The 23,589-nt window shown below is 44.7% G+C and overlaps 1 protein-coding gene across 1 annotated transcript in view; it reads left to right on the forward strand.

The window, feature by feature from the left end:
• Window positions 1–23,589, forward strand: part of TBCD (tubulin folding cofactor D) — a 477,889-nt gene that overhangs the window by 385,567 nt on the left and 68,733 nt on the right. Inside the window, exons 29-30 of the mRNA XM_030208042.1 lie at window positions 6,967–7,058; window positions 11,808–11,948. Coding sequence (XP_030063902.1) covers window positions 6,967–7,058; window positions 11,808–11,948 — 233 coding nt within the window. The remainder of the gene's footprint in view (window positions 1–6,966; window positions 7,059–11,807; window positions 11,949–23,589) is intronic.

The following is a 23,589-nucleotide window of genomic DNA, read 5'->3' on the forward strand; positions in this document are numbered from 1 at the left end:
CAAGGAAGCTGGTCCCTCCAGGAACGCGATCTGCAGATCAATCTCCTGGAGTTACGAGCGATCTGGAACGCTATGAAGGCTTTCAGAGATCGGCTGTCCCACCAAATTATCCAAATTCAGACAGACAACCAGGTTGCCATGTACTACGTCAACAAGCAGGGGGGCACCGGATCTCGCCCCCTGTGTCAGGAAGCCGTCAGCATGTGGCTCTGGGCTCGCCGTCACGGCATGGTGCTCCAAGCCACATATCTGGCAGGCGTAAACAACAGTCTGGCCGACAGGTTGAGCAGGATTATGCAACCTCACGAGTGGTCGCTCAATTCCCGTGTAGTGCGACAGATCTTCCAGGTGTGGGGCACCCCCTTGGTAGATCTCTTCGCATCTCGAGCCAACCACAAAGTCCCTCAGTTCTGTTCCAGGCTTCAGGCCCACGGCAGACTGGCATCGGATGCCTTCCTCCTGGCCTGGGGGGAGGGTCTGCTGTATGCTTATCCTCCCATACCTCTGGTGGGGAAGACTTTGTTGAAACTCAAGCAATACCGAGGCACCATGATTCTGATTGCTCCTTTTTGGCCGCGTCAGATCTGGTTCCCTCTTCTTCTGGAGTTGTCCTCCGAAGAACCGTGGAGATTGGAGTGTTTTCCGACCCTCATCACACAGGACGAAGGGGCGCTTCTGCATCCCAACCTCCGGTCCCTGGCTCTCACGGCCTGGATGTTGAGAGCGTAGACTTTGCCTCTTTGGGTCTGTCAGAGGGTGTCTCCCGCATCTTGCTTGCTTCCAGGAAAGATTCCACTAAGAGGAGTTACTTCTTTCTATGGAGGAGGTTTGCCGTCTGGTGTGACAGCAAGGCCCTAGATCCTCGCTCTTGTTCTACACAGACCCTGCTTGAATACCTTCTGCACTTGTCTGAGTCTGGTCTCAAGACCAACTCTGTAAGGGTTCACCTTAGTGCAATTAGCGCATACCATTACCATGTGGAAGGTAAGCCGATCTCAGGACAGCCTTTAGTTGTTCGCTTCATGAGAGGTTTGCTTTTGTCAAAGCCCCCTGTCAAGCCTCCTACAGTGTCATGGGATCTCAATGTCGTTCTCACCCAGCTGATGAAACCTCCTTTTGAGCCACTGAATTCCTGCCATCTGAAGTACTTGACCTGGAAGGTCATTTTCTTGGTGGCAGTTACTTCAGCTCGTAGAGTCAGTGAGCTTCAGGCCCTGGTAGCCAAGGCCCCTTACACCAAATTTCATCATAACAGAGTAGTCCTCCGCACTCACCCTAAGTTCTTGCCAAAGGTTGTGTCGGAGTTCCATCTGAACCAGTCAATTGTCTTGCCAACATTCTTTCCCCGTCCTCATTCCTGCCCTGCTGAATGTCAGCTGCACACATTGGACTACAAGAGAGCATTGGCCTTCTATCTGGAGCGGACACAGCCCAACAGACAGTCCGCCCAATTGTTTGTTTCTTTTGATCCCAACAGGAGGGGAGTGGCTGTGGGAAAACGCACCATATCCAATTGGCTAGCAGATTGCATTTCCTTCACTTACGCCCAGGCGGGGCTGGCTCTTGAGGGTCATGTCACGGCTCATAATGTTAGAGCCATGGCAGCGTCGGTAGCCCACTTGAAGTCAGCCACTATTGAAGAGATTTGCAAAGCTGCGACGTGGTCATCTGTCCACACATTCACATCTCATTACTGCCTGCAGCAGGATACCCGACGCGACAGTCGGTTCGGGCAGTCAGTGCTTCAGAATCTGTTCGGGGTTTAGAATCCAACTCCACCCCCCCTAGGCCCATGTTTGTTCTGTTCCAGGCTGCACTCTCAGTTAGTTGGTAAATTTTTTAGGTCAATCTCATTTATGTCCTCGCCGTTGCGAGGCCCAATTGACCATGGTTGTTGTTTTGAGTGAGCCTGGGGGCTAGGGATACCCCATCAGTGAGAACAAGCAGCCTGCTTGTCCTCGGAGAAAGCGAATGCTACATGCCTGTAGAAGGTATTCTCCGAGGACAGCAGGCTGATTGTTCTCACAAACCCGCCCGCCTCCCCTTTGGAGTTGTGTCTTCCCTTCTCTTTGTCTTGCTACATATGAGACTGGCCGGCACGAGGACTAGCAAAGGACTTTGCTAGAAAGTGTTCCGATTGGAGGGGCTGCCGTGGAAGTCACCCATCAGTGAGAACAATCAGCCTGCTGTCCTCGGAGAATACCTTCTACAGGTATGTAGCATTCGCTTTATATGTCTTCGTATGGTGTTCAGTTCAAAAGGAAATGCATTTCTATTTTTATGTATCCAGTGTTTCAGTACATGCTGAGTTTGACTGCTTGGGATTCCCAGTTCAAATTTTGTCTTTTGTGATCCCTTGTGCTGTATTTTTTTTTTTGTTTGTTACATTTGTACCCCGCGCTTTCCCACTCATGGCAGGCTCAATGTGGCTTACATGGGGCAATGGAGGGTTAAGTGACTTGCCCAGAGTCACAAGGAGCTGCCTGTGCCGGGAATTGAACTCAGTTCCTCAGTTCCCCAGGACCAAAGTCCACCACCCTAACCACTGTGAAGGTCTGTATATTTTGTGTGTGAATAAGGTATAATATTCTGATTGCATATAATTTCTACGTAGAGATATGTAGCAGTCTCACGTGTTCTCGTTTGATGCTTCAGGGCCCAGTGTATCATCTGTAGTGCTGCCAGTTCATAGATAGGGTTCTTGCTGTTTGCATCATAGGTTTAGTGCTGCTATTGTATGACATGTTTGCTGAGTTAGGATTTCTTTCAGGTTTTGAATTATTTCACAGTGTGCCTGGTATCCTCAGAAGCTTAGCAGAAATTGGGTGGCAGCACTGGTGGTTAGGAGGCAGGGTTAGTGCTTGGGAGGTGGGGCTAGTGCTGGGCAGACTTCTATGGTCTGTGCCTTGAAAATGGCAGATACAAATCAAGGTCAGGTATACATATAAGGTAGCACATATGAGTTTATCTTGTTGGGCAGACTGGATGGACCGTACAGGTCTTTTTCTGCCATCACTTACTATGTTACTATGGTAGCAGAGAAATTTATGTTGCTGTTGTTCAGATGATATGAAAATCAGGATTTTTTTTTTTTTTTAACTTGATGACTTCCATGAAAAAATCTCGGGTCTGATATTCACCTGGTGTTGGGTGGAAGTTGAATTTTTATGGATGCAGAGCATCTTTACATTTAACTCTTAACAACTGCTATACTGTGTCAGACCAAAGATCCATAAGGATCATGTATGCAGTGTGCTGCATATGCGAGCATTATATATCTGGTGTGTTCCAACTGAAAAAGGTTACAAACCACTTCCCTAGAGCCTCAGCAGCATTTAGAAAGCAAAACAACCCCCCTGTTTACAGAGACATTCTAGCAGCCGCCGGTATGGCAATTGCTGCGTGCGTTTATAAAAAAAGGTGTAAATTTGTACCCAGAATCACCGCTAAAAAATGTTACCCACTGGACTTCAATTTCATTCATTTTAGTGGTTAATCTCACTGTTTTTGATGTCTCTGATCTAGTCATAGTTTATTTTCAGTGATCTAGTATGAAAGTGTTTGATTGCTATAGGATTAGCATATGAAGTCAAGTCCTCCGTTTTTTTTTCTCCCTCAAATCTGAGCTCAGAAATTAGTGCTGGGAGGAATATCTAGGACAAAGTGAAAGGGTCATTAAAGCCTTTAAATTAGTTTGTTGGCTCAGTTCTGTGAGCCTCCATATATCTCTGAAATGTTTGCTGTCTAACCAGATAGTGTGGGAATTAATATATTTTCATGCAAGTTTAGTTTTTACTGTGTTTACTTATTGGTGTGCTTGGTGTGTAATAGGGTTCATGTTTCAAACACATTTTGTCCTCTGGCTTGTGAAAGCTTGCTAAACAATGCTATGTTCCCATGAACTTTGAAGTCAATTATACAATTCCTGATGCTTTTGAGGTTTACACTATGAAATGCTGATAGTCATTAAGAATTAGTATGCTAACATGCTAGAGAGAGCCACAGAACAACTACATGCAAATAAATAACTTACAACTGATTTCACTTAGATATAGAAATAAACAAAGAGATGAGTGAACATTTCATAATGCCTCATTTCCTTATTTGGTACTAGATATGAATTTCTGTGTAATACTTACAACCATTAAACATTTTTGCTGTCCTAACTTTATCTGCCAATTTAACCAAGTACTGGTCTGAATGTTGGCCAGTGCCCAGTTCCAGACATAGCCTGGCATTGACTATCTAATCTTATATCAGCTCATGGCTGTGAGCGACTTATGAGCTGCTTACCATTGCAGACTGAATATCGGGCCCTATACCTTTTTGCAAACTATTTTTACAAGCATTTATTTTATTTGATATTTTTTGTGGGGGGGCAATGGTGTTCTTTGGTCGGCTGCAACCCAGGGTGGATCACTGCTGCGCACCCCTCTCAGTGCAACACCTGCCCACCTGGCGCATCACCTCCAACCCCCCCCCCCCTCAGGTGCATTGCTCTTACCTCCTGGGGGTGCTGGGAGCAGCCGCACAGCTGTTGGCTCTGCCGGTTCCCTGCCCTAGAACAGGCAGTAATACCAGAGGGAGCAGGGAACCGGCGGAGCCGACAGCTGTGAGGTTGCTCCCTGCATCCCTCCTGCAGCGTGCACCCTGGGCGGACCGCCCCCACTGCCCCACCCTCGGTACATCACTGGGGGGGGGGGGGGGGATAATTTAGTTGGTAGCTACACATAATCACTGAAATCTAGCAATGATTGCTGGGTTATTACTCTTCCTGCATTGTATTTCAGTTTTATTCAAATTTATTTTTTATAGTTTCTCTATTTTGTGGGTTTTTTTTTTTTTTTAGTTTTTTTGTGATTTAAAGGGTTTGTTCTCAGTGTGGGCTACTGTTAAGATGTGTTATTTTACTGTTAACCCTAGTTACTAGTAACTGGGTCTTATTGTATAAAATGGAACCTGTGCTAAAATAGCATGCGTTAGTGGTAAAATAACACATCTTAACTAAAGCCCATGTTGATAGCCTCTCCCCTTAATAATGATTATTCAATTAATATATTCTTGATTGGTTATCTTAATGTGTGTTTTTTTATAGTTACCCACCTAGAATTGAAGATAGCATGGACTCTATTTTTATTTTATAAAATAACAATAAAATCTTGTTTTTAAATACTATTCCTGGTGCAGCTCTCTTGGAATATGCTTTGACCCCTGATGGGATCAAAATCTAAGATGTGATAGATCTACATTCATAGCCAGCCAGGGTTTGTCTGATTATGTTCATCTTTCCACCACCTATAATCCAGCCTTTCCAGTGATAGTTCTTGGTAAGGATTTCTGTACCTTCATCTCATTGTTAGACTCATTAAAGAGGAGTAACTTAATGGTTAGAGCAGTGGTCTGAGAACCAGGGTTCAAATCCTCTGCTGCTCCTTGTGATTTTCAGCAAGTTATTTAAAACTCCATTGCCTTAGCTACAAAACCAGCCTGAATGTAACGTGCCTTGAGCAGCTACTGAAAAGGTATGAGCTAAAGTCCAAAATAAAGATTAAATCGAATGCAAAGCCTCTTTTACACTTGGAGAAGACTTTTAGAAAATTGCATGGCCATATACATGTGTAAAAATTATGCACATGGAAATTATACACATCTACTTTTATGTGATCTGCCTATAGGTGCTCCCATGGACCTAGTTTGCGCATAGCTAATTCAGAACTGCAATTTTTCTAAACTATATAAATACAAGTTTATGTTCCCATTTATATGTTTTTCTACTTTGTGATGATCCTCTTTTAGCAGTGGTAAATTTTCCCATTTTGGCTATTTGATATCACCTCCAAAGTAGATTGTGATGCTGCCTTGCTGACCATCTTCAGAATTCTGTAGGCATTACCTGCACTCTGATCAAACCAAAAAGAGTGTGTATCAGCTCCAACTAATTCAGACTGCTGCAGCATGTTTGATAGGCTGAAAATGGCATGACCACATCACACTCTTTCTGCAAAAACTACACTGGCTACCAGTACCTTACAGGGCTAAATTTTAAATTCTTTTGCTTGATTTTCAAGGCCCTCGGACAAAATGGTCCAGTGTACTTAAAGAATAAGTTAGCCCTTTACATACCTTTGAGACCTCTGATCCTCTCAAGGATCTTCACTATCTGTCCCCTCATCAAAGGAAATTGTACAATGTGATACCCACCAGCGAGCCTTCTCAGGAATAGCCCGTACATTCTGGAATTTACTTCCAGAGGGGCTACGTATAACTTGAGACTACCTGTACTTCAGGAAGCAGGTAAAAGCCTAGCTCTTCTCTCAAGCCTTTAATACATAGGGTGACTGACTATACACTCATTCTGCACCTGGACTAGCTAGCTACACACACTGTAACTTAGACAAGTTCCTTATATCCTGATTTATTGTACAAAGGACTTGCCTTTAGTTTAGCCACCCATTTATTTATCCCAACTGACTCTACCACCCTTCTTGTCCCTCTATATATTTATTTATTCTGAAATTGGCCCCTCAGCTATATAGTAAGCTCTATTGTAGAAAAGCATAGTATCATTGCAGTGTTATTTGAATGTTCTAATTGTATGCTTATTAGATATTCTGTCACTATTATGCTTACATCGTATTTTATCTCTGTTATTTGAATTTCTGTGCTGTTAAATGTTTGTATTTTTGATCCTGTTTCATGGTAGTCCTATTATTAGGTTTCAATTTGTTGTTTTCAAGTTTTCCTCTTTCATTGTCCTATGTCTATACTTGTTCATTTTACTACTATTATGCTGTTAACAAAATTGTAAGTTTGATGTTAAATTGTACCTATTGTACACCACCTTGGGTGAATCTCTTCATAAAGGCGGTTAATAAATCCCAATAAATAAATAAATAATTGATTTAAGGTAGCACAATTCTTAAAATGTATTGTAAAGGTACCTTTCTTTATTGTACATGTTTTCAGGTTTTGGAAGGCTTGAGAAAAGTCACCTGCATTACTCCAGTCACTCTGTCCTATGTGGAAGCAAGAAGAGATGCTCTGAAAGCTATTGCCAAGTATGTTACACAAGGTCATAAAAACAGAATATGACACCTTAGTATCCATCTGATCTGCAGAACTCCATTTATGTACACCCCAGGGGCAGACTGACAGTGATCTGGGCCCCCAGGCAGAAGAAGTCATTGGGCCTCTGCTGTCGCTCCCCCTCTCCGCACACTACAGTCCCTCGGGCCTACCTTGAAAGACCCTGGTGGTCTAGTGGCCTCTACGGGGACCAGAAAAGAATCCCACTCATTCTGCTCGCTGCCGCTGCTCTACTCAGTGCCACCGCTTCTTCCTAATGGCTGCAGAGACTTCCTTACTCCTTCAGTGGTCACTGACCCCCTCCCATCCTGCAAAGATGTAAAAGAAACAGTACATACCAGCCTCTATGACAGCTTCAGGTTCCTGGAATAGCCTAGTGGTCGGTGTAGTACACTGTGGAGAAGGTGATCCAGGTGTATAATCCATGCTAACTATTACACTTGTGGTGGAAAGTGACAACTCTCCCAAAACCTACTGTACCCGCATAAAGGTGACACCTGCAGCCATAAGGCTATTGTAGTGGTGTATAGTTGGGCATGGTAGGTTTTTGCTGGATTTTGAAGGACTCACCATACAATATAAGGAAGTAGTGGTGAGATGTATACCTAGGACCTTTTATGTGAAGTCCACTGCAATGCACCATAGGGTGCCCCACTGCTCTGCTTGGATGCCTGTGTGGCCAGACTACTAGGAAAGCTGATTCCTCCTACTTCCCAATTACTTGATTTTGTGCGTTTTTCACTTGGATATTTCTTTTTTAAATGGTTCAAAAAGATAGACGTACTAAGTGCAGCAACATCTAGGAAATGGTCATTTTCAAAGAAAAAAGATAAGACATTTTTCTGGTTTGAAAATGGTCATTTTCACTGCTTCATTTTTGGATGTTTTCAGCAAAACGTCCAAAGTCGGATTTAGACTTCATATCAAAAATGTACTTCTAAGTAATGGAAAAATGAAGATGTGACTACATTGGGTGTGAAGTTTTTGTTTTGATATTGGACAGTTGAATTATTAGACCTCTGGCGATCTATTTGACATATAGAAGGGTTCCTGTGCCCCTCTGAGGTCTTTCAAAATTTTTTTTAAAGATCCCATTAGTTTAAAGTTATTGATTCAAGACGTTTTTTATTTGATTTTTAATTTTGTCACATGCTGTGTGGTGATTTGGGTTTCAACCTTTAAAAACTAGGCATAAAATAGGCACTTTTTTCTTACAGAGGTACTCTATTAAAAAATTACTTTCCTAATGGATACTTTTTTTAAATAGAGTACATAGGCAGGGAAGGCATATAGATGCATTTGTTGTGCCTATTTTATAAACACCCTTCAAGCTCGTATATTCAGCACAAGTCCATCAACTGATACCTTGTAAACCTTATATTTTGGGGCTTCTGATATTTACAATTAAGTACATCAGTAAAGAATGTGGTAACACTGAGACGGGGACATAGCCTTGAAGCAGCTAAGCGGCGAAACATGATGTCATGTCGGACAAGAAATCCCCTTGATAAGAGACCAATCCAAGCTAAGTGTTTTTTGAAGTACTAACTTGTATTAAGTGTTTGTGCTTGAAAGTTGCATACAATTGAGTATTTGAAGGTTGAAAGAAACTCTTTAAAAAATACACAAAAATGTACATAAAGAAAAAAAAATAATGAAAAACACATATTTGAAGACCAGTGACGATTGGAGAGTGGCGCCAAAATTGATGAGAGCACCATGAAGCCGCTAAACTGAGGTCTTCCATAAAAAAGGTTTATCTTTAATTGCAAATATCATAAGCCCAAAAATATAAGGTTTACAAGGTATTATTTTATAAACACAACATATATATCTACTATAATAAAACGCACCCTCAACGTTCTGAGGACACTGACGTCACTGAAGTCACTAGACTCCCAGAACGGTTCCTGGATTCATGGTGGTGAAGCCACCCCACAGACCCGTGCCCTGCCCTCGTGTCAAATATCATGACGTCAAGAGCGGAAAAATTTTTTTTTACTAAATAAATGGATCGCACCCACGCACGGGGCTCCTCCCCCTGCCGACCCACCCGCGGAAAGGGAAACCACCTCCAAAACTCCGGAGTCCACAGTTCCGACATCCAACACCCCCGCCCATGCGCCAAACCTCGAAAACTAGAAGCCCCGCCCACATTATGGTAGATCCGCCCCCCCCGACACCCCCCCCCCCCGACCGGACACCCCCCCAAAGCTGCAGGTCTAAAGAAGGAGGTCCAACACCCCCCCCCCCCCCCCCGCAACAATCCCCTCCTAAGCCACCCACCTTCATGTTGCTTTGCTGGCGGGGGACCCGAAACCCCGCCAGCACAAGTCCTGTCTGCTGACTACGGCGTCATCTTCGGTGTTGCTAGCCTGTGCAGGCAGGGCTTCTGACGCACAGAACCCAGCCCTGCACAGGCTAGCAACGCCGAAGATCGCTGGAGGAGTCAGATTCACTCAGCACACACACAGGACTTCTGCTGGCGGGATTTTGGGTCCCCCGCCAGCAAAACTACGCGACAGTGGGTGCGATGGCGGCGGCCGGGTGCATTGCCGTGGGTGGGATGGCGGCGGGAGGGGGGGGCATCGCGCAGAGGAGGCGCTTCATTCCTTCTTCTTAAAAGCAGGATCCTCCCCCCCCCCCCCCCCCCCCCCAAAACTGAACCATACAACACACACACACACACACACACTCTCATCTGGCACCGCTTCCTTACCCCCCCCCCCCCCACACTTACTCACTCACTGTCATTTGGCCACACTTCCTCAGCGCCCCCCCCAACACACACACACTCTCATCTGCCAGCACTTCCTGAAACCCCTGCCCCCCCCCCCCACACACACTCACTCATGTGGCTGTGGTTCCTGACCCCCCCCCCCCCCCCACACACACACACTCACTCTCATTTGGCCGCACTTCCTCAATGCCCCCACCAACACACACACACACTCTCTCTGTCTCTCATCTGGCAGCGTTTCCTGAAATCCCTGCCCCCCACATACACACTCACTCACTCACTCATGTGGCAACCCATACACACACACTCAGTCTCTCATATCGCACCGCTTCCTGACCCCCCCCACACACACACACTCTCGCTCATCTGGCAGTGCTTCCTGAAGCCCCCCCCACACACACACACACTCATGTGGAAACACTTGATAAACCGCCCCCCCCACACACTCACTCACTCATCTCGCAGCACTTCCAGACCCCCCCACACACCCCTCTTCTTCCAAGCTGAAACCCCCAACACACACACACCCCCACACACCCCTCCAACACACACACACACACACACACTCTCTTTCTCACTCTCATCTGCCAGCGCTTCCTGAAACCCCGTACACACACACAGACACTCACTCTCTCATCTGGCAGTGCTTCCTGAACCCCCCCCCCCCCCCCACACACACACACACTCTCACTCATCTCGCAGCGCTTCCTGAAACCCCATACACACACACTCACTCTCTCTCTCATCTGCCAGCGCTTCCTGAACCCCCTGCCCTCCCCCCCACACACACACACTCACTCACTCTGTCATCGCTTCCTGACCCCCCCCCCCCACACACTCACTCTCTCACTCGCATCTGGTAGCGCTTCCTGAACCCCCCACACCCCTCTTCTTCCAACCTGAACCCCCCCCAACACATCCCCCCTCCCCCTCCTCCAGCACACCAATTGCTTGGGTGCAGTGGCGGGAATCTCAGACACCAGAGACAGAGGGGGGGGGGGGGCTGACACCAGAGGGACACAGGAAGGGAGGTATCTCTGTCACACACACACTCTCTCTCTCACATACAATGTCTTTCTGACTCTCACTCTCACACACTCTGTCTCACACTGTATCACATTCACTCTCTATGTGTCACACAGTCACTCACACACTCGCTTGGTCTCATACACTCACTCTCACAGAGAATCTGTGTCTCACACACACTCTCGCACACACACACACACTCTCTCTCACACTGTGTCTCACATACGCACTTGCACACACTCTCATTCTCACACACACACTCTCTCACAGACACACTCACACCCAGACTCACTCTCTCTCTCGCACACACTCACACTTTCACTCTGTCTCTCACACAGTCACTCTCACATACACTCTCCCAAACATACACACTCCGAGGAAAACCTTGCTAGCGCCCATTTCATTTGTGTCAGAAACGGGCCTTTTTTACTAGTGTTTATATAATTGTCCTCCATTAAGTAGACACAGGAATTTACACCTATCTAACACAAATTTCCCATTCTGTGTTATGCAACTTGACAAGTATTGTATAAAGCATTTGTGTTAAATATCTCAGTTCTTCCCAAACACAACACCATGGAGCACCTACACAAGAGGATAGGAGTATAGGAATAGTGAGCCGTAGCCCATAGCTGATGGGGGAGCCAGAGTAATATCTTGGAGAGAGGGAGAGGGGTGGAGGCAATAAGGTATTGGTTCAGAGCTAGAATACTGAAAAGCATTGCCTGGAGCGAGAACCATGGTGACTGGAAGCTTAGAAGAAGTCAGTGGCCTGAATGAGCAATGTGGAATGGGGTTAAGGGGAGGAAATTAATAGCTTAGAAGATCATAGGGTACAGAACTTAGGAGTAGAGAGTGTTGAGGAAAGAAGCACTGTGGTAGCATATTTAATGAATATGACTTCAAGTTTGAATTTCTAATGTTCTTATAGTTTGGATTTGTTTCTGTGTTTCAGGGTTTGTCAGACAGTGGGAGTAGAGACAAAAGAGTCACAGGCTGATGGTATTTGCAAGGAAGATGTCTCCTTGATCTATAAAGCTTTCCTGGATTGCATGAACGATTATACTGCAGACAGCCGAGGCGATGTTGGAGCATGGTAAAATACCTAATATGAAATATTTACTTGCTGGTTTGACCCATCCACTTATTTTTCCAAATGTTCCTTTCTTCCTACCCAGTGCAGTCAAATCTGTTGATGGAATTAAAGGGAGACGTGGGCCTTCTTCAGCATTGGATCTGCTATACTTGAGCAAAAACGTTTTTACGTTCCTGGAGAAATTCCAATAGATCTATGTTTATGTTTATTTAAAACTTGATGAATCACCAATCTTAGCCAAAGTTGTTCATCTAGAGAGTAATTTTTATAATGGGCCATCTAACATGTGTGGCAGATATGTGTACAAGTCAAATATCCTACATAATAATTTGCACCTCCGTCTGGATGCCTGGGTTTGTAACACAGTTCCCATTGGTCCGCCCTGGGGATAACGCCACTCCAGTCCGACGGCCCCACTCCCATCTGAGTTCCACGCCCCCCCCCCCCCCCCCCGATTTCCGCCACCCAGCGCCTCCCTCCCTCTCTCTCTGTGGCTTCCGAGTGCAAGGAGGACGTGTGCGGGTGCCCCAGCCCTTCGTAAGTGCTAGCTGTTGTTTAAAACATTTTACCTCCTGCTCCACCGGCAACAGTGAAGTCCAGCACGCACGGACGCTGCTTCACACTGCCTCACCTGTTCCTCTGGTCCCGCCGTTCCACAAACAGGAAATGAGGGGTGCCTGTAACTCGGAGGAGAGGGAGGGCATGGAACTCGGAGGGGAGGGGGCCTGGAACTCGGAGGACGGAGGGAGGGAGGGAGGGGGCCCTGGAACCTTGCTAGCACCCATGTCCTTTCTGTTGGAAACGGGCCTCTTTTACTAGTATACTATAAAGCAGGGTTTTCCACACCTGTCCTGGGGACCCCACAGCAAGTCATGTTTTGAGAACATCAGCAATGAATTTGCATGAATAAATTTACATACGTTGAAAACTCAGTATATGCAGATTTACTCTATACATATTAATTTTGCTTTTGTAATGTTATTTTTGTTTTTTATTTTCAGGTTTCTATTTTTAGTTTGTATTTGTTTAAAATTAGTTTATATGATTTTTTAAAAATTATTATTGAGTATGTTGGACATGAATTGTATTGATCAGACTGGTTCTGTGTTTGTGTTATATAAGTATTTTAAATTAAATTTTATTTTACACATGTAGACCAGCTATATATGCAAATAGCAATTTTAGAAAGTTGCTTTTTGTGCATGGAGACGCATACCATCTGCAGGTTTTAAGGGGATGTGGATAGCGGGGGTTTTGGGTGGACTGAACATTTACATGTATATTTGTTTGACAAAAAAATATCCACATCGGCCTTTGACCTGGCCTGCCACACATCTGTGTACCTTCTTGAAGAGGCAGGTGCACAGGCCAGTGGAAACCTCTGTCCCCCCCCCTAATAATATTAGGAACATGTCCCCTTTCCCTGAATCTCCCAAGATAGCATCAGAAACATTTCCTAGCACCCCCCAACAAAGGCATAGTAACGGTCCTCTGACCCCACCCCCTGCAATCCTCTGACAAAGGATGCACCCCCCCCCCCCCATTTTACCAGTAATGACCTCACTCCCTAACCTCCTTCAGTGTCTTACTGAGGATCTCCCTGTTGTCTTGTGATCCTCACTCAAAATGGGACTGGAATGTTTTTATTTGGCAGCTTGATCCTACCACAAGATTACCGCTGGGTTGACCAGCATCATTGCTGCCTGACCAAACATACCGTGGTGATATATGACCCCTAATGATAGTCATGCCATTTTGAAGCCAGCAGAGGACTGGGCAGGAGCGGCAAGCCATTGCTCCTATCTGAAGATCCCCCTTGGACCATCAGTGATACCAAGAGGTGGGGCAGTGGGGGGCTTGTTCTTGTGTGTGTGGGGGGGGGGACTAGAAGCCTGGGGGATCTTGATCTAGCGGCCTGTGACCATCAGGCTGTAGCTTTGTGACATGATGATCACAAGCAGCGTTATTCTGGTCGCCGCATCTTAAGAAAGATATAGTAGAATTGGAAAAGGTGCAGCGAAGGGCGACTAAAATGATAGCGGGGATGGGACGACTTCCCTATGAAGAAAGACTAAGGAGGCTAGGGCTATTCAGCTTGGAGAAGAGACGGCTGAGGGGAGACATGATAGAGGTATATAAAATAATGAGTGGTGGAACAGGTGGATGTGAAGCGTCTGTTCACGCTTTCCAAAAATACTAGGACTAGGGGGAATGCGATTAAACTATAGTGTAGTAAATTTAAAACAAATTGGAGAAAATGTTTCTTCACCCAACGCATAATTAAACTCTGGAATTCATTGCCGGAAAATGTGGTGAAGGCGGTTAGCTTAGCAGAGTTTAAAAAGGGGTTGGACGGTTTCCTAAAGGACAAGTCCATAAACCGCTACTAAACGGACTTGGAAAAATCCAAAATCCCAGGAATAACATGTATAGAATGTTTGTACGTTTGGGAAGCTTGCCAGGTGCCCTTGGCCTGGATTGGCCGCTGTCGTGGACAAGATGCTGGGCTCGATGGACCCTTGGTCTTTTCCCAGTATGGCATTACTTATGTACTTATGTACTTATATTCTCTTGCCCTGGGATTCAGCGACCTGCAGTACCAGGATCTCACAGGTTGCTGAATCCCACAGGCAATCAAGATGCAGTTAAAGGCACCTTTATGAATTCCTCCCCCCCCCCCCTTTAATTATAAAGAATATACTAGTAAATGTGTGCCTGTAGTTCACAATGGTTAAGCTTTTGCATTTGAGAGGTTCCAAGAGACTGGGGAACAACAAATGAAGTACTACTCGACAAGGGTGGGAACAAAGAGGATGTGGAAAATTAGATCTGTTTAACAGCAATGTTGGGCAGGGTATTAAAAGCACCACTGAAGGACAGATTACTACAATACATTGAAGTGGTCAAGGACAACATAATGGCCTTTTGCAAAATAGGTTGCAGAAAGTACATACCTATTTGGCAGCACAGATAGCGTGACCGGGTATCTTATAATGAAACGTGCTCAGAAAGAGTGGAATCACCCTGGGCTCTGCACATCTAAATGTCCATATGTAAACAAATAAGTGACTTATTTTCATAAAACTGGGCATCCAGGAAATGCCAATTAAGGAGCCAAGTGAAAAATAATAAAAACAAAATTTTGACACCAGAGAGGTAATTACAATTACCTCCTTAATCACTGGTATAAACTCCAGGTCCAAATGACACACCTGTCTCAGAGCTGGTGTAAATGCTAACATCTAGATTTTTTTTTAAAGTATGTGTTCGTTGCTGCTGTAAATTTAGAAATATATGTATACTTTGCTGGGTTTCCCAAGGCACACCCACAAAATGCCCCCTTCCAAAACTGCATGATTCAAATCCAAAATCTCTGTTTACATGTGTAAATGCCATGCAAGACTTTTAAAATGACCTCCTAAACATATTTAGTCCAATAAAAAAGTATCACCTCATATTTTTTATTTTTATTTATTAACCTTTCTTTATGTATTTTCAGTAGCTTTATTTCTTGGACTGACCAGCAGAAGGAGCAGTTGTTTTTCTAGTTTGACTTGAAGCACCATACAAGCATAATTTATTTCTTATCACTATCCACATAGAGTAGCTTTTAAAATCAGCTTTCCCGTCACCTCTCCCACAAAGACTCTTTTTTCCTACAACATGAGTTACCAGTCTATGATTAGAAAGGCCTCTCAACAGCAGCAGAAAATCACAGAGTTTCTCATAAAGCATTAGTGATTCAGATGGTAGTTTAGCAATCGTGTCTTAGAGAGACCTGTCAAGTTGGAATTACAGGGAGCCAGGGGACCATTGTTTCATTTAATTTATTAGTCTTATTTTCACCATTTACCAAAGGTCCTCAGAACTAACAGCCAGTGGTAGGGGTCTGAGTGAATTGGGGGCAGTCTCTTACTGGCCTTTTCGCAGAAGCTGAGAACCTGTCTAGTTTTGAAGGGTAGAGGGGAGGCTGGAGTAATGCTCTGTCAGCTAACTCCACTGGGGCCCAATTATGTTAACAACCATTACCAAAGCAAGAGAAGTAAATCTCCCGTTAAAAAAAAAACATACAAGTAGTTATGTCCTTAGGGGTAAACACCTGTTCAGAGCTTGTCTCCTGTTTGATGGGAAAACTTCCATTAACGTGAAGTATCCTGAATTTCCAGTGTAAGAATTTAATTGTAGAGCCACAGCTGGATGAAGTATGCACACGAATATCAGTAATTGTAGAAAACATGTGAGGACATAGTTCACTTAATATTGGCCTGTTCATGAAAATGAAATTGTGTGCTCATGAACCGCAACATACCAGAATGACATCCTGCGGTTACTAGCTGAAATAGTTTAAGGGACTAAGCTTAAATCAGGAGCACTTGAAGTAACAGACCTGATCGTTAGTTTGAAATAGGTAGTGAGATTCATTGCAGAGAAAGATCTTATATTAAGATTTTTTACATGTTTAGAGAAATAGTCATCCTTTTCAAAGATGAACTTGTCTGCTAAATGTGTGTTTGCTATATTATCAATTTCAGTTCTAGACTCAAACTCTTTTACAGAACTCTGGAAATTTATTAAGAAAACCAAGACGTGGTGCTTATTTTCAGGCCCATGCCCAGGATGCTTTTAGGCTTTCACAGCTATATTATGGGTGTATTGAACTAAAACTTTGGGAGCAAACTGAAAGTGTTGTACTCTTGTTGGCATGCATTATTATCTGTGCATTCAAAAGCCCTGCTTCTTTACGGGAGATGGACACTCTGAGGGGTAAACACTTACCTTCCCTTACCATTACCACATTTATTAGCATCCTTAACTTTTGTTAATGTCATTGTCTGTTCATTCTGGTTCATTACTTTGCACTCTTTCACCTCATATGTATTTCTATCCATAAAATTCCTTTGGTTACTTGATTTTTCTGCAGAATATTTATCCTTTTCTCTATGATATCTTGAACATAGTGTTATCCTCTCCACATTTTGATTCACCCATCATTATAATATACACTTTTTTGTGCTGTTTTTCTTTCTTTTGCCTGTAGCACATGTATCACTGTGATACTTTGTTAATAGTCATATATTAGGTCGTGTAATAAACATAAGCATACTCTGGTATCACACTGGCCCATTGCTTATCCTATTTCCACCAGATCTCTGAGATGCTATTTACGTCTACCTCATCATTCATTGCTAGACATTCTAAGTTTCCTATATTGTCTCACCTAGAATGTAAACGGCTGTGAATCCTAGAAAGGGGATATTAGCTGTATACAATAATTGATTTGATTTCATCTTTTTCTGACTTGTAACATTTGCCATCTTCTGGGCATGATGCAGGGAATGGACTGGAAGGGATAGATAAGAGCAGAGTGGAATTAATTTGTTTGGTACTGCAGCCCCTCTTCTCTTCGTGTTATAGAGATGGACATGGGGGAAGCCACTGCTTGCCCTAGGATTGGTATCATGGAATGTTGCTACTAATTGGGTTTCTGCCAGGTATTTGTGACATGGATTGGCCACTGTTGGAAGAAGGATACTGGGCTAGATGGACCATTGGTGTGACCCAGTATTGGTCTGTTCTCGTATAGGGAACAGAGAAGGAAGTGTGAGACTTAAGTAGCCAGAGCACAGAAGGGAAGAAAAGAGCTACTTTGATTCCTAATCCAGCTTCTCTTCTCTTGTCCCTTTCAGGGGAGAAGGAAGAGAGACTGGGGGGGTACTATTCAGAGCAAAGAAAAGCTACTTTCTTCCCTCATCCATACCCTTCCCTCCTTTTACCTTCCAGATGCTGATACAGGAAGAAGACAGTTCTGAAGAGTAGAAGGGGGTCCTGAAGGTTTTGGGCCTCCTCACTTTTGGCTCGGGGCCCCCTCTGCTTTAATGGCTAGCGGGGACGCCAAGCTCTGCTAGCTGAAGAGATATCCCGTGCGAGTTCCACCTGTGCTATCTGAGCAGCACCTAAGTTATCAGGCTTGCTTTGGCAATGCCGTCTCTCTCACACACATTCTTATTTCAGTGACTGAACTAGAGAGTTGCACAGGGACAGAAATCTAACCTTCCCCACTGGAATCTAACCCATCCCCACCCGTCCATGCTGGAATCTTGTCCCCATCCATCCCTGCAAGAATTTAACCTGTCCCTTGCCGTCCCCACAAGAATTTAATGGTACCTAAAAAAAAATAACTAAATAAAATTCCGGTCAACTGTCTCTCCATGGGTTCGAGCCGCAGCCACTGCAGGCAAGGAAGGAGCAGAAGTTGGAGCTTGGAACCACTGATTCGCTGGCACTGTGTGCTGAGAGGTCGCCACATGCGTGCGTCAGTAGGTCAGGTGACCTCTGATGCTCGTGCCTCTGTCAGAGCTCAGCCCTGCGCATCAGCCTGAGAACAGAGAGGATTAATGGAAGGCAATTCCGCATCTGCACTATTAAAGCAAGTAGAAGGGGGCGGCACTCAAAGAACTTGGTACTTGGTAGGTGAGAGGCTGATGCAGGTGCAGCTTACACTTCCATGGAAACCCCACAGGAACTGCTTCTGTTCCCATAACCCCACTGAACTGCTTCCGTCCCAACAGGAGCTCCGCAGCCCAAGAGTGGATTCCCGCAGACTCTGCGGGATTTCCATGAACCCCATTCTTGTGCAGGTCTCTAGACTGAACTGAGCATGCATAGGAGGGCCAACATCAGAGGCTGAAGTGCATCTCTGACTTGAGCGCTGCTCTGGCAGCACAGGTGAGACCCACACAGGAGACCTCTTTAGTGGCAAGGCTTGGCATCCCTACTAGCAAAGGTATAAAATGTGATGGGAGGGGTAGGTGAAGGGAATACATGGCCCCCTCAGTCTTCCTTCCCCACCCCAAAAAAAAAACTGGCTACAGCTCTGGATGTATTTATGAAAAATCCAATTCCACTGCTAGCCCTCAAGGGCCACCAACAGGCCTGGTTTTCAGATTATTCACAATAAATACTCATGCATTATATTTGCATAGTGTACCGTATTTTTCGGACTATAAGACGCACCGGACCATAAGACGCACCTAGGTTTTAGAGGAGGGAAATAGGAAAAAAAAATGTTTCCTTTTTCCCTCCTCTAAAACCTAGGTGCTCCGGTGCGTCTTGTCCGAGTTCGGGATCGCCCTCCCCTACTCACGTCAGCGATGTTCCCTGGTGGTCTAGTGACGTCGGGGCAGGAAAGAGCCCCCTCTTTCCTGCCCAGCGCGCTGCTCTCCGTCCTCCTCCGTCCTCCTGTATGCTGCCTGACGGTCTCGGCGACATTCATTTTGAATCTCGCCGAGACCGTCAGGCAGCATACAGGAGGACGGAGGAGGACGGAGAGCAGCGCGCTGGGCAGGAAAGAGGGGGCTCTTTCCTGCCCCGACGTCACTAGACCACCAGGGAACATCGCTGACGTGAGTAGGGGAGGGCGATCCCGAACTCAGGGGGAGGGCGATCCGGAGCTACCTTCGGACTATAAGACGCACCCCCCATTTTCCTCCCAAATTTTTGGGGAAAAAAGTGCGTCTTATAGTCCGAAAAATATGGTAACTCTGTTGCTTGCTTATCATACTATAGTTTGAAGTGGACTCTATGTCTGCCACTGTAAACCTGCAGGAGCTGTTCAGGAAAGTAACTACTTTTTCTCAATTTTTGTTATTAATGAGCTGTTTCAGATGATTTTTGCATTACAGCAGCTCATTTATGGCAACTTTAAATAAACTTTCACACAAAGTAGACTTCACATGAAAATTTACTACCACAAAGCATACTTTTGCAAATTACTTCTCAGAAGCGTGTTTCATTCCCTCTAGGCATTTTACACTATTTTTTAAAGAAACACTGTTTTGCGAAGTTTAGTATTTGAAGCCCCAAGTTACTTACCTGTAGCAGATGTTCTTTGTGGATGGCAGAGTACAGATCCTCACATGGAGTGGAGGAGTGGCCTAGTGGTTAGAGCACCAGTCTTGCAATCCAGAGGTGGCCAGTTCAAATCCCACTGCTGCTCCTTGTGATCTTGGGCAAGCCACTTAACCCTCCATTGCCTCAGGTACAAACTTAGATTGTGAGCCCTCCTGGAACAGAGAAATATCCAGTGTACCTGCATGTAACTCACCTTGAGCTACTACTGAAAAAGATGTGAGCAAAATATAAATAAATAAATACCCTCCAACTTCCCCTAGGAATTTTCTTCTAATATAAACTATGTAAGAATTGCAGAGCCAACATGTGGAGGCGTATTTTCAAAGCACTTAGACTTACAAAGTTACGTGGAGGGGCATAATCGAAAGGGGCGCCCAAGTTTTCCTGAGTACGTCCTGGCGAAGGGGCGGGGAAACCCGTATTATCGAAACAAGATGGGCGTCCATCTTTCGTTTCGATAATACGGTCGGGGATGCCCAAATCTTGACATTTAGGTTGTCCCTAGAGATGGTTATCCTTAGACTTGGTCGTTTCTGATTTTTGGTGATAATGGAAACTAAGGACACCCATCTCAGAAATGACCAAATGCAAGCCCTTTGGTCGTGGGAGGAGTCAGCATTCGTAGTGCACTGGCCCTTTGGTTGGCCCCGCGACAGAAAGCAGTTGGGGACGCCCAAAATTGGCTTTCGATTATGCCGATTTGGGCGACCCTGTGAGAAGGACGCCCATCTTCCGATTTGTGTCGAAAGATGGGTGTCCTCTTTCGAAAATAAGCCTTATAGTAACCCATGGAACTTTGTAAGTCTAAGTGCTTTGAAAATGAGCCCTAAAGTGTCATAGTATGGAAAGTGATGCAAATGGGTACTAGTGTCAGAAAAAGTTGCTACAGATCTTTTCAGCTGAGGAAAGGCTTTCCCATGCATGCTCCATCAGGTAATGTTGCCCTTTGGTACGGACATGCGTACTACTGTCCATGAGGAATATATGTGCTACATGCAAATAACTATTTTTGTCCCGTCCCCCCCACCCAAATACGAGGTATCTGAATACATAGAATTTTAAAATCAGGTTGTGTTATAGATAGCCATTCATACTAAATTTTTTTTTAATAAAATAGGGTAGGGGGAGTGAGGAAGAACATAATTAAGCACACTATTTTTACTTTTTGAAAATGTGGAGCATGCATGTATATGATAAAACAGTCCCTGGAATGCCTTTTGTTTATAGGGACAAGTTTGTGTGTATGATGAAAATCCTCTTGATTTGCATACAGTTGACTTACGTGCATTACCACTATTTTTACCTGTGTAACAAGCAAATTAGGGCTGGATTCACTAAGACCTGTCTCTTGTTCTTTGTCTGGAGGGGGGGGGGACTCTTTGTGTGACATCAGCAAAAGAGCCCCCATCTGCCATTCAGATTATGGTTGTCATCCACCAGCTTCTAAGCTCATATCTTTTGATTAAGCGTGGGTTAGAGGACATACCTGCGTGGAGGAGTGGTTAGGGTGGTGGACTCTGGTCCTGGGGAACTGAGGAACTGAGTTTGATTCCCACTTCAGGCACAGCTCCTTGTGACTCTGGGCAAGTCACTTAACCCTCCATTGCCCCAGGTACAAATAAGTACCTGTATATGTAAGCCGCATTGAGCCTGCCATGAGTGGGAAAGCGCGGGGTACAAATGTAACTAAAATAAATACCCTTCTCAGTGCTCTGAGTGATCAGTGATAGCATCAGCAAATATTCTGTAGCTCAGTTAATTCAGGAATCATTTTACACTGCATTCCTTTGTTATAAATACCTGTCTCTTATGTTATACACAGCATAGGAATCCACATAATGTATCACTTAGAAGAAGGAATTTAAAGAATCTTGCTTGATTAGAATTCCTTTTTTTTTGTGGGTTATGTTTGCAAACTTGCAAAGATCAAAATAGTAGCAGGTTATTTTTACATTGTGTAATGCTTTGCATCTGGGTCACAGGAGTGTTGCTTTTGGAATTCACTAGAGCATTCACTTATGTTTGAATGAATTTCAAAACCCAGACGTTCTTTTTATAAGTTCATTCCACTCCATAGAGATCCTCTTGCTGTTGCTCATGAAAGACTCAGTTAAACTGTCAGTATGGCTAACTGGATAGCATGTAGAAGTAAGAACCTTCCGAGCTCAGACTTCACGAAGTCTGAGTGTATAGCCATGATTAACATTATAGGGCAGTATGACCGCATGTCCTTTAACTGCTCAAGGTGTTGTTTTTTTCAGTTCCAGCACTGGGCATAATACTACAAGTGCTATACTGCTGGGCGTATGATCAGTCTGTTGTTAACATGGAGGGTGTTACTAGGAAAAGTGTTTTCCATTTGGTTTGAAACTATAGGGTAGGAATAAAGGTGGTAATGCAGTGTTCACAGGTTCATCTGTCCAAGAGTGATGATGTAGGTCAGTTCCAGGCAGTGGTGTGCTGGTAAATTTTTAATAACAGGCTCTCTCCCCGTTCCACCTGTGCGTCCCCCCCTCCCCATTGCAGAGCTGGCTATACCCGGAGAGGGAGAGCCTTGGGGGGGGGGGGGGGGGGAGGCAATGCATTACTCTCCAGGAAAAAAAAAATTAATCCTCTCAGGTTCCAATCTAATTCATGTTTAATTTGGGATAAAATGCCATAAATAAGTAAATAAATAGATAGAAACTCTGAATATTGAGCACCTGATTCTCATAACATGATGTCTGTTTTAGAATCCCTTTACCAGGAGAAAATAAAATCTCTGCACCAATATAACAGGGTTAGGGTGTCCCTATAATCAGTCCCTCCAAATGACACACAGATTATGGTTTATAACAAATTACTACACTACCTACGAAAAGTTATTCCTTTATTATACTTCCTCTGTGTACATCCGTATGCACAAGCCGGCATGTTTGAAAATAACTTTTTTTTTGTTTGTTTTTATAGTATCCTCCATACGGTCCCCACCCCACCTACTCCAGGCCGCCTCCCCGCTCCCCCGAGTTGCAGGGTCCCAGCACATACCTGAAGGCAGCCACCCTAGTGGTCTAGTGGATTCTTTGTGGCAGGAAAGATCCCCAGTCTTTGCTGCTGGCACCAACCCTCCCGCTGTCACATCATCTTTAAAATGGCTGCCGAGACTTACAAGGGCAGCCTCGCAAGACTCCAGCGGAAGTCTCAGCAGCCATTTTTAAAGAGCGATGCAGCAGCAGGAGGGTCAGTGCCAGCAGCGGCCAGGAAAGACTGGGGATCTTTCGTGCCCCGAAGAATCCACTAGACTACCAGGTGGCTGCCTTCAGGCATGGGCATAGTTTGGTCATTTAATCTGGGGGGGAGGGTGTGGCTTTGCTTATTAGCATATTCATTTGCATATATACATATTCATTATGGTTCTTAAAAAAATACACACCCCATACTAAAACACTGAATATGAAGCCAGTATGTCAAAGTAATGAAGTTGTTTTTTTTATTTAACTGAAATGAGCCAGCACTAAGGGAAATTTCTCTCATTATGCCCCTCATATTCACACAAATCAGCAAGGGGAGAGTGCACTTTCCCTAGGCCTGACACAGCACCATCTCTGTTCGTTGTCTCCAAATCCCAGCTCTTTCTCCTTCCTTATCAGCAACTCTCTCCATACCATGTCACATAGATAGAAAAAATCCCCCCCCCAACCACCAACACCAATACACCTGCTACTGAGAAACTGGAACAATCTGGACTGTT

The sequence above is a fragment of the Microcaecilia unicolor genome, chromosome 6, assembly GCF_901765095.1.
Source record: "Microcaecilia unicolor chromosome 6, aMicUni1.1, whole genome shotgun sequence".
NCBI lineage: Eukaryota > Metazoa > Chordata > Amphibia > Gymnophiona > Siphonopidae > Microcaecilia > Microcaecilia unicolor.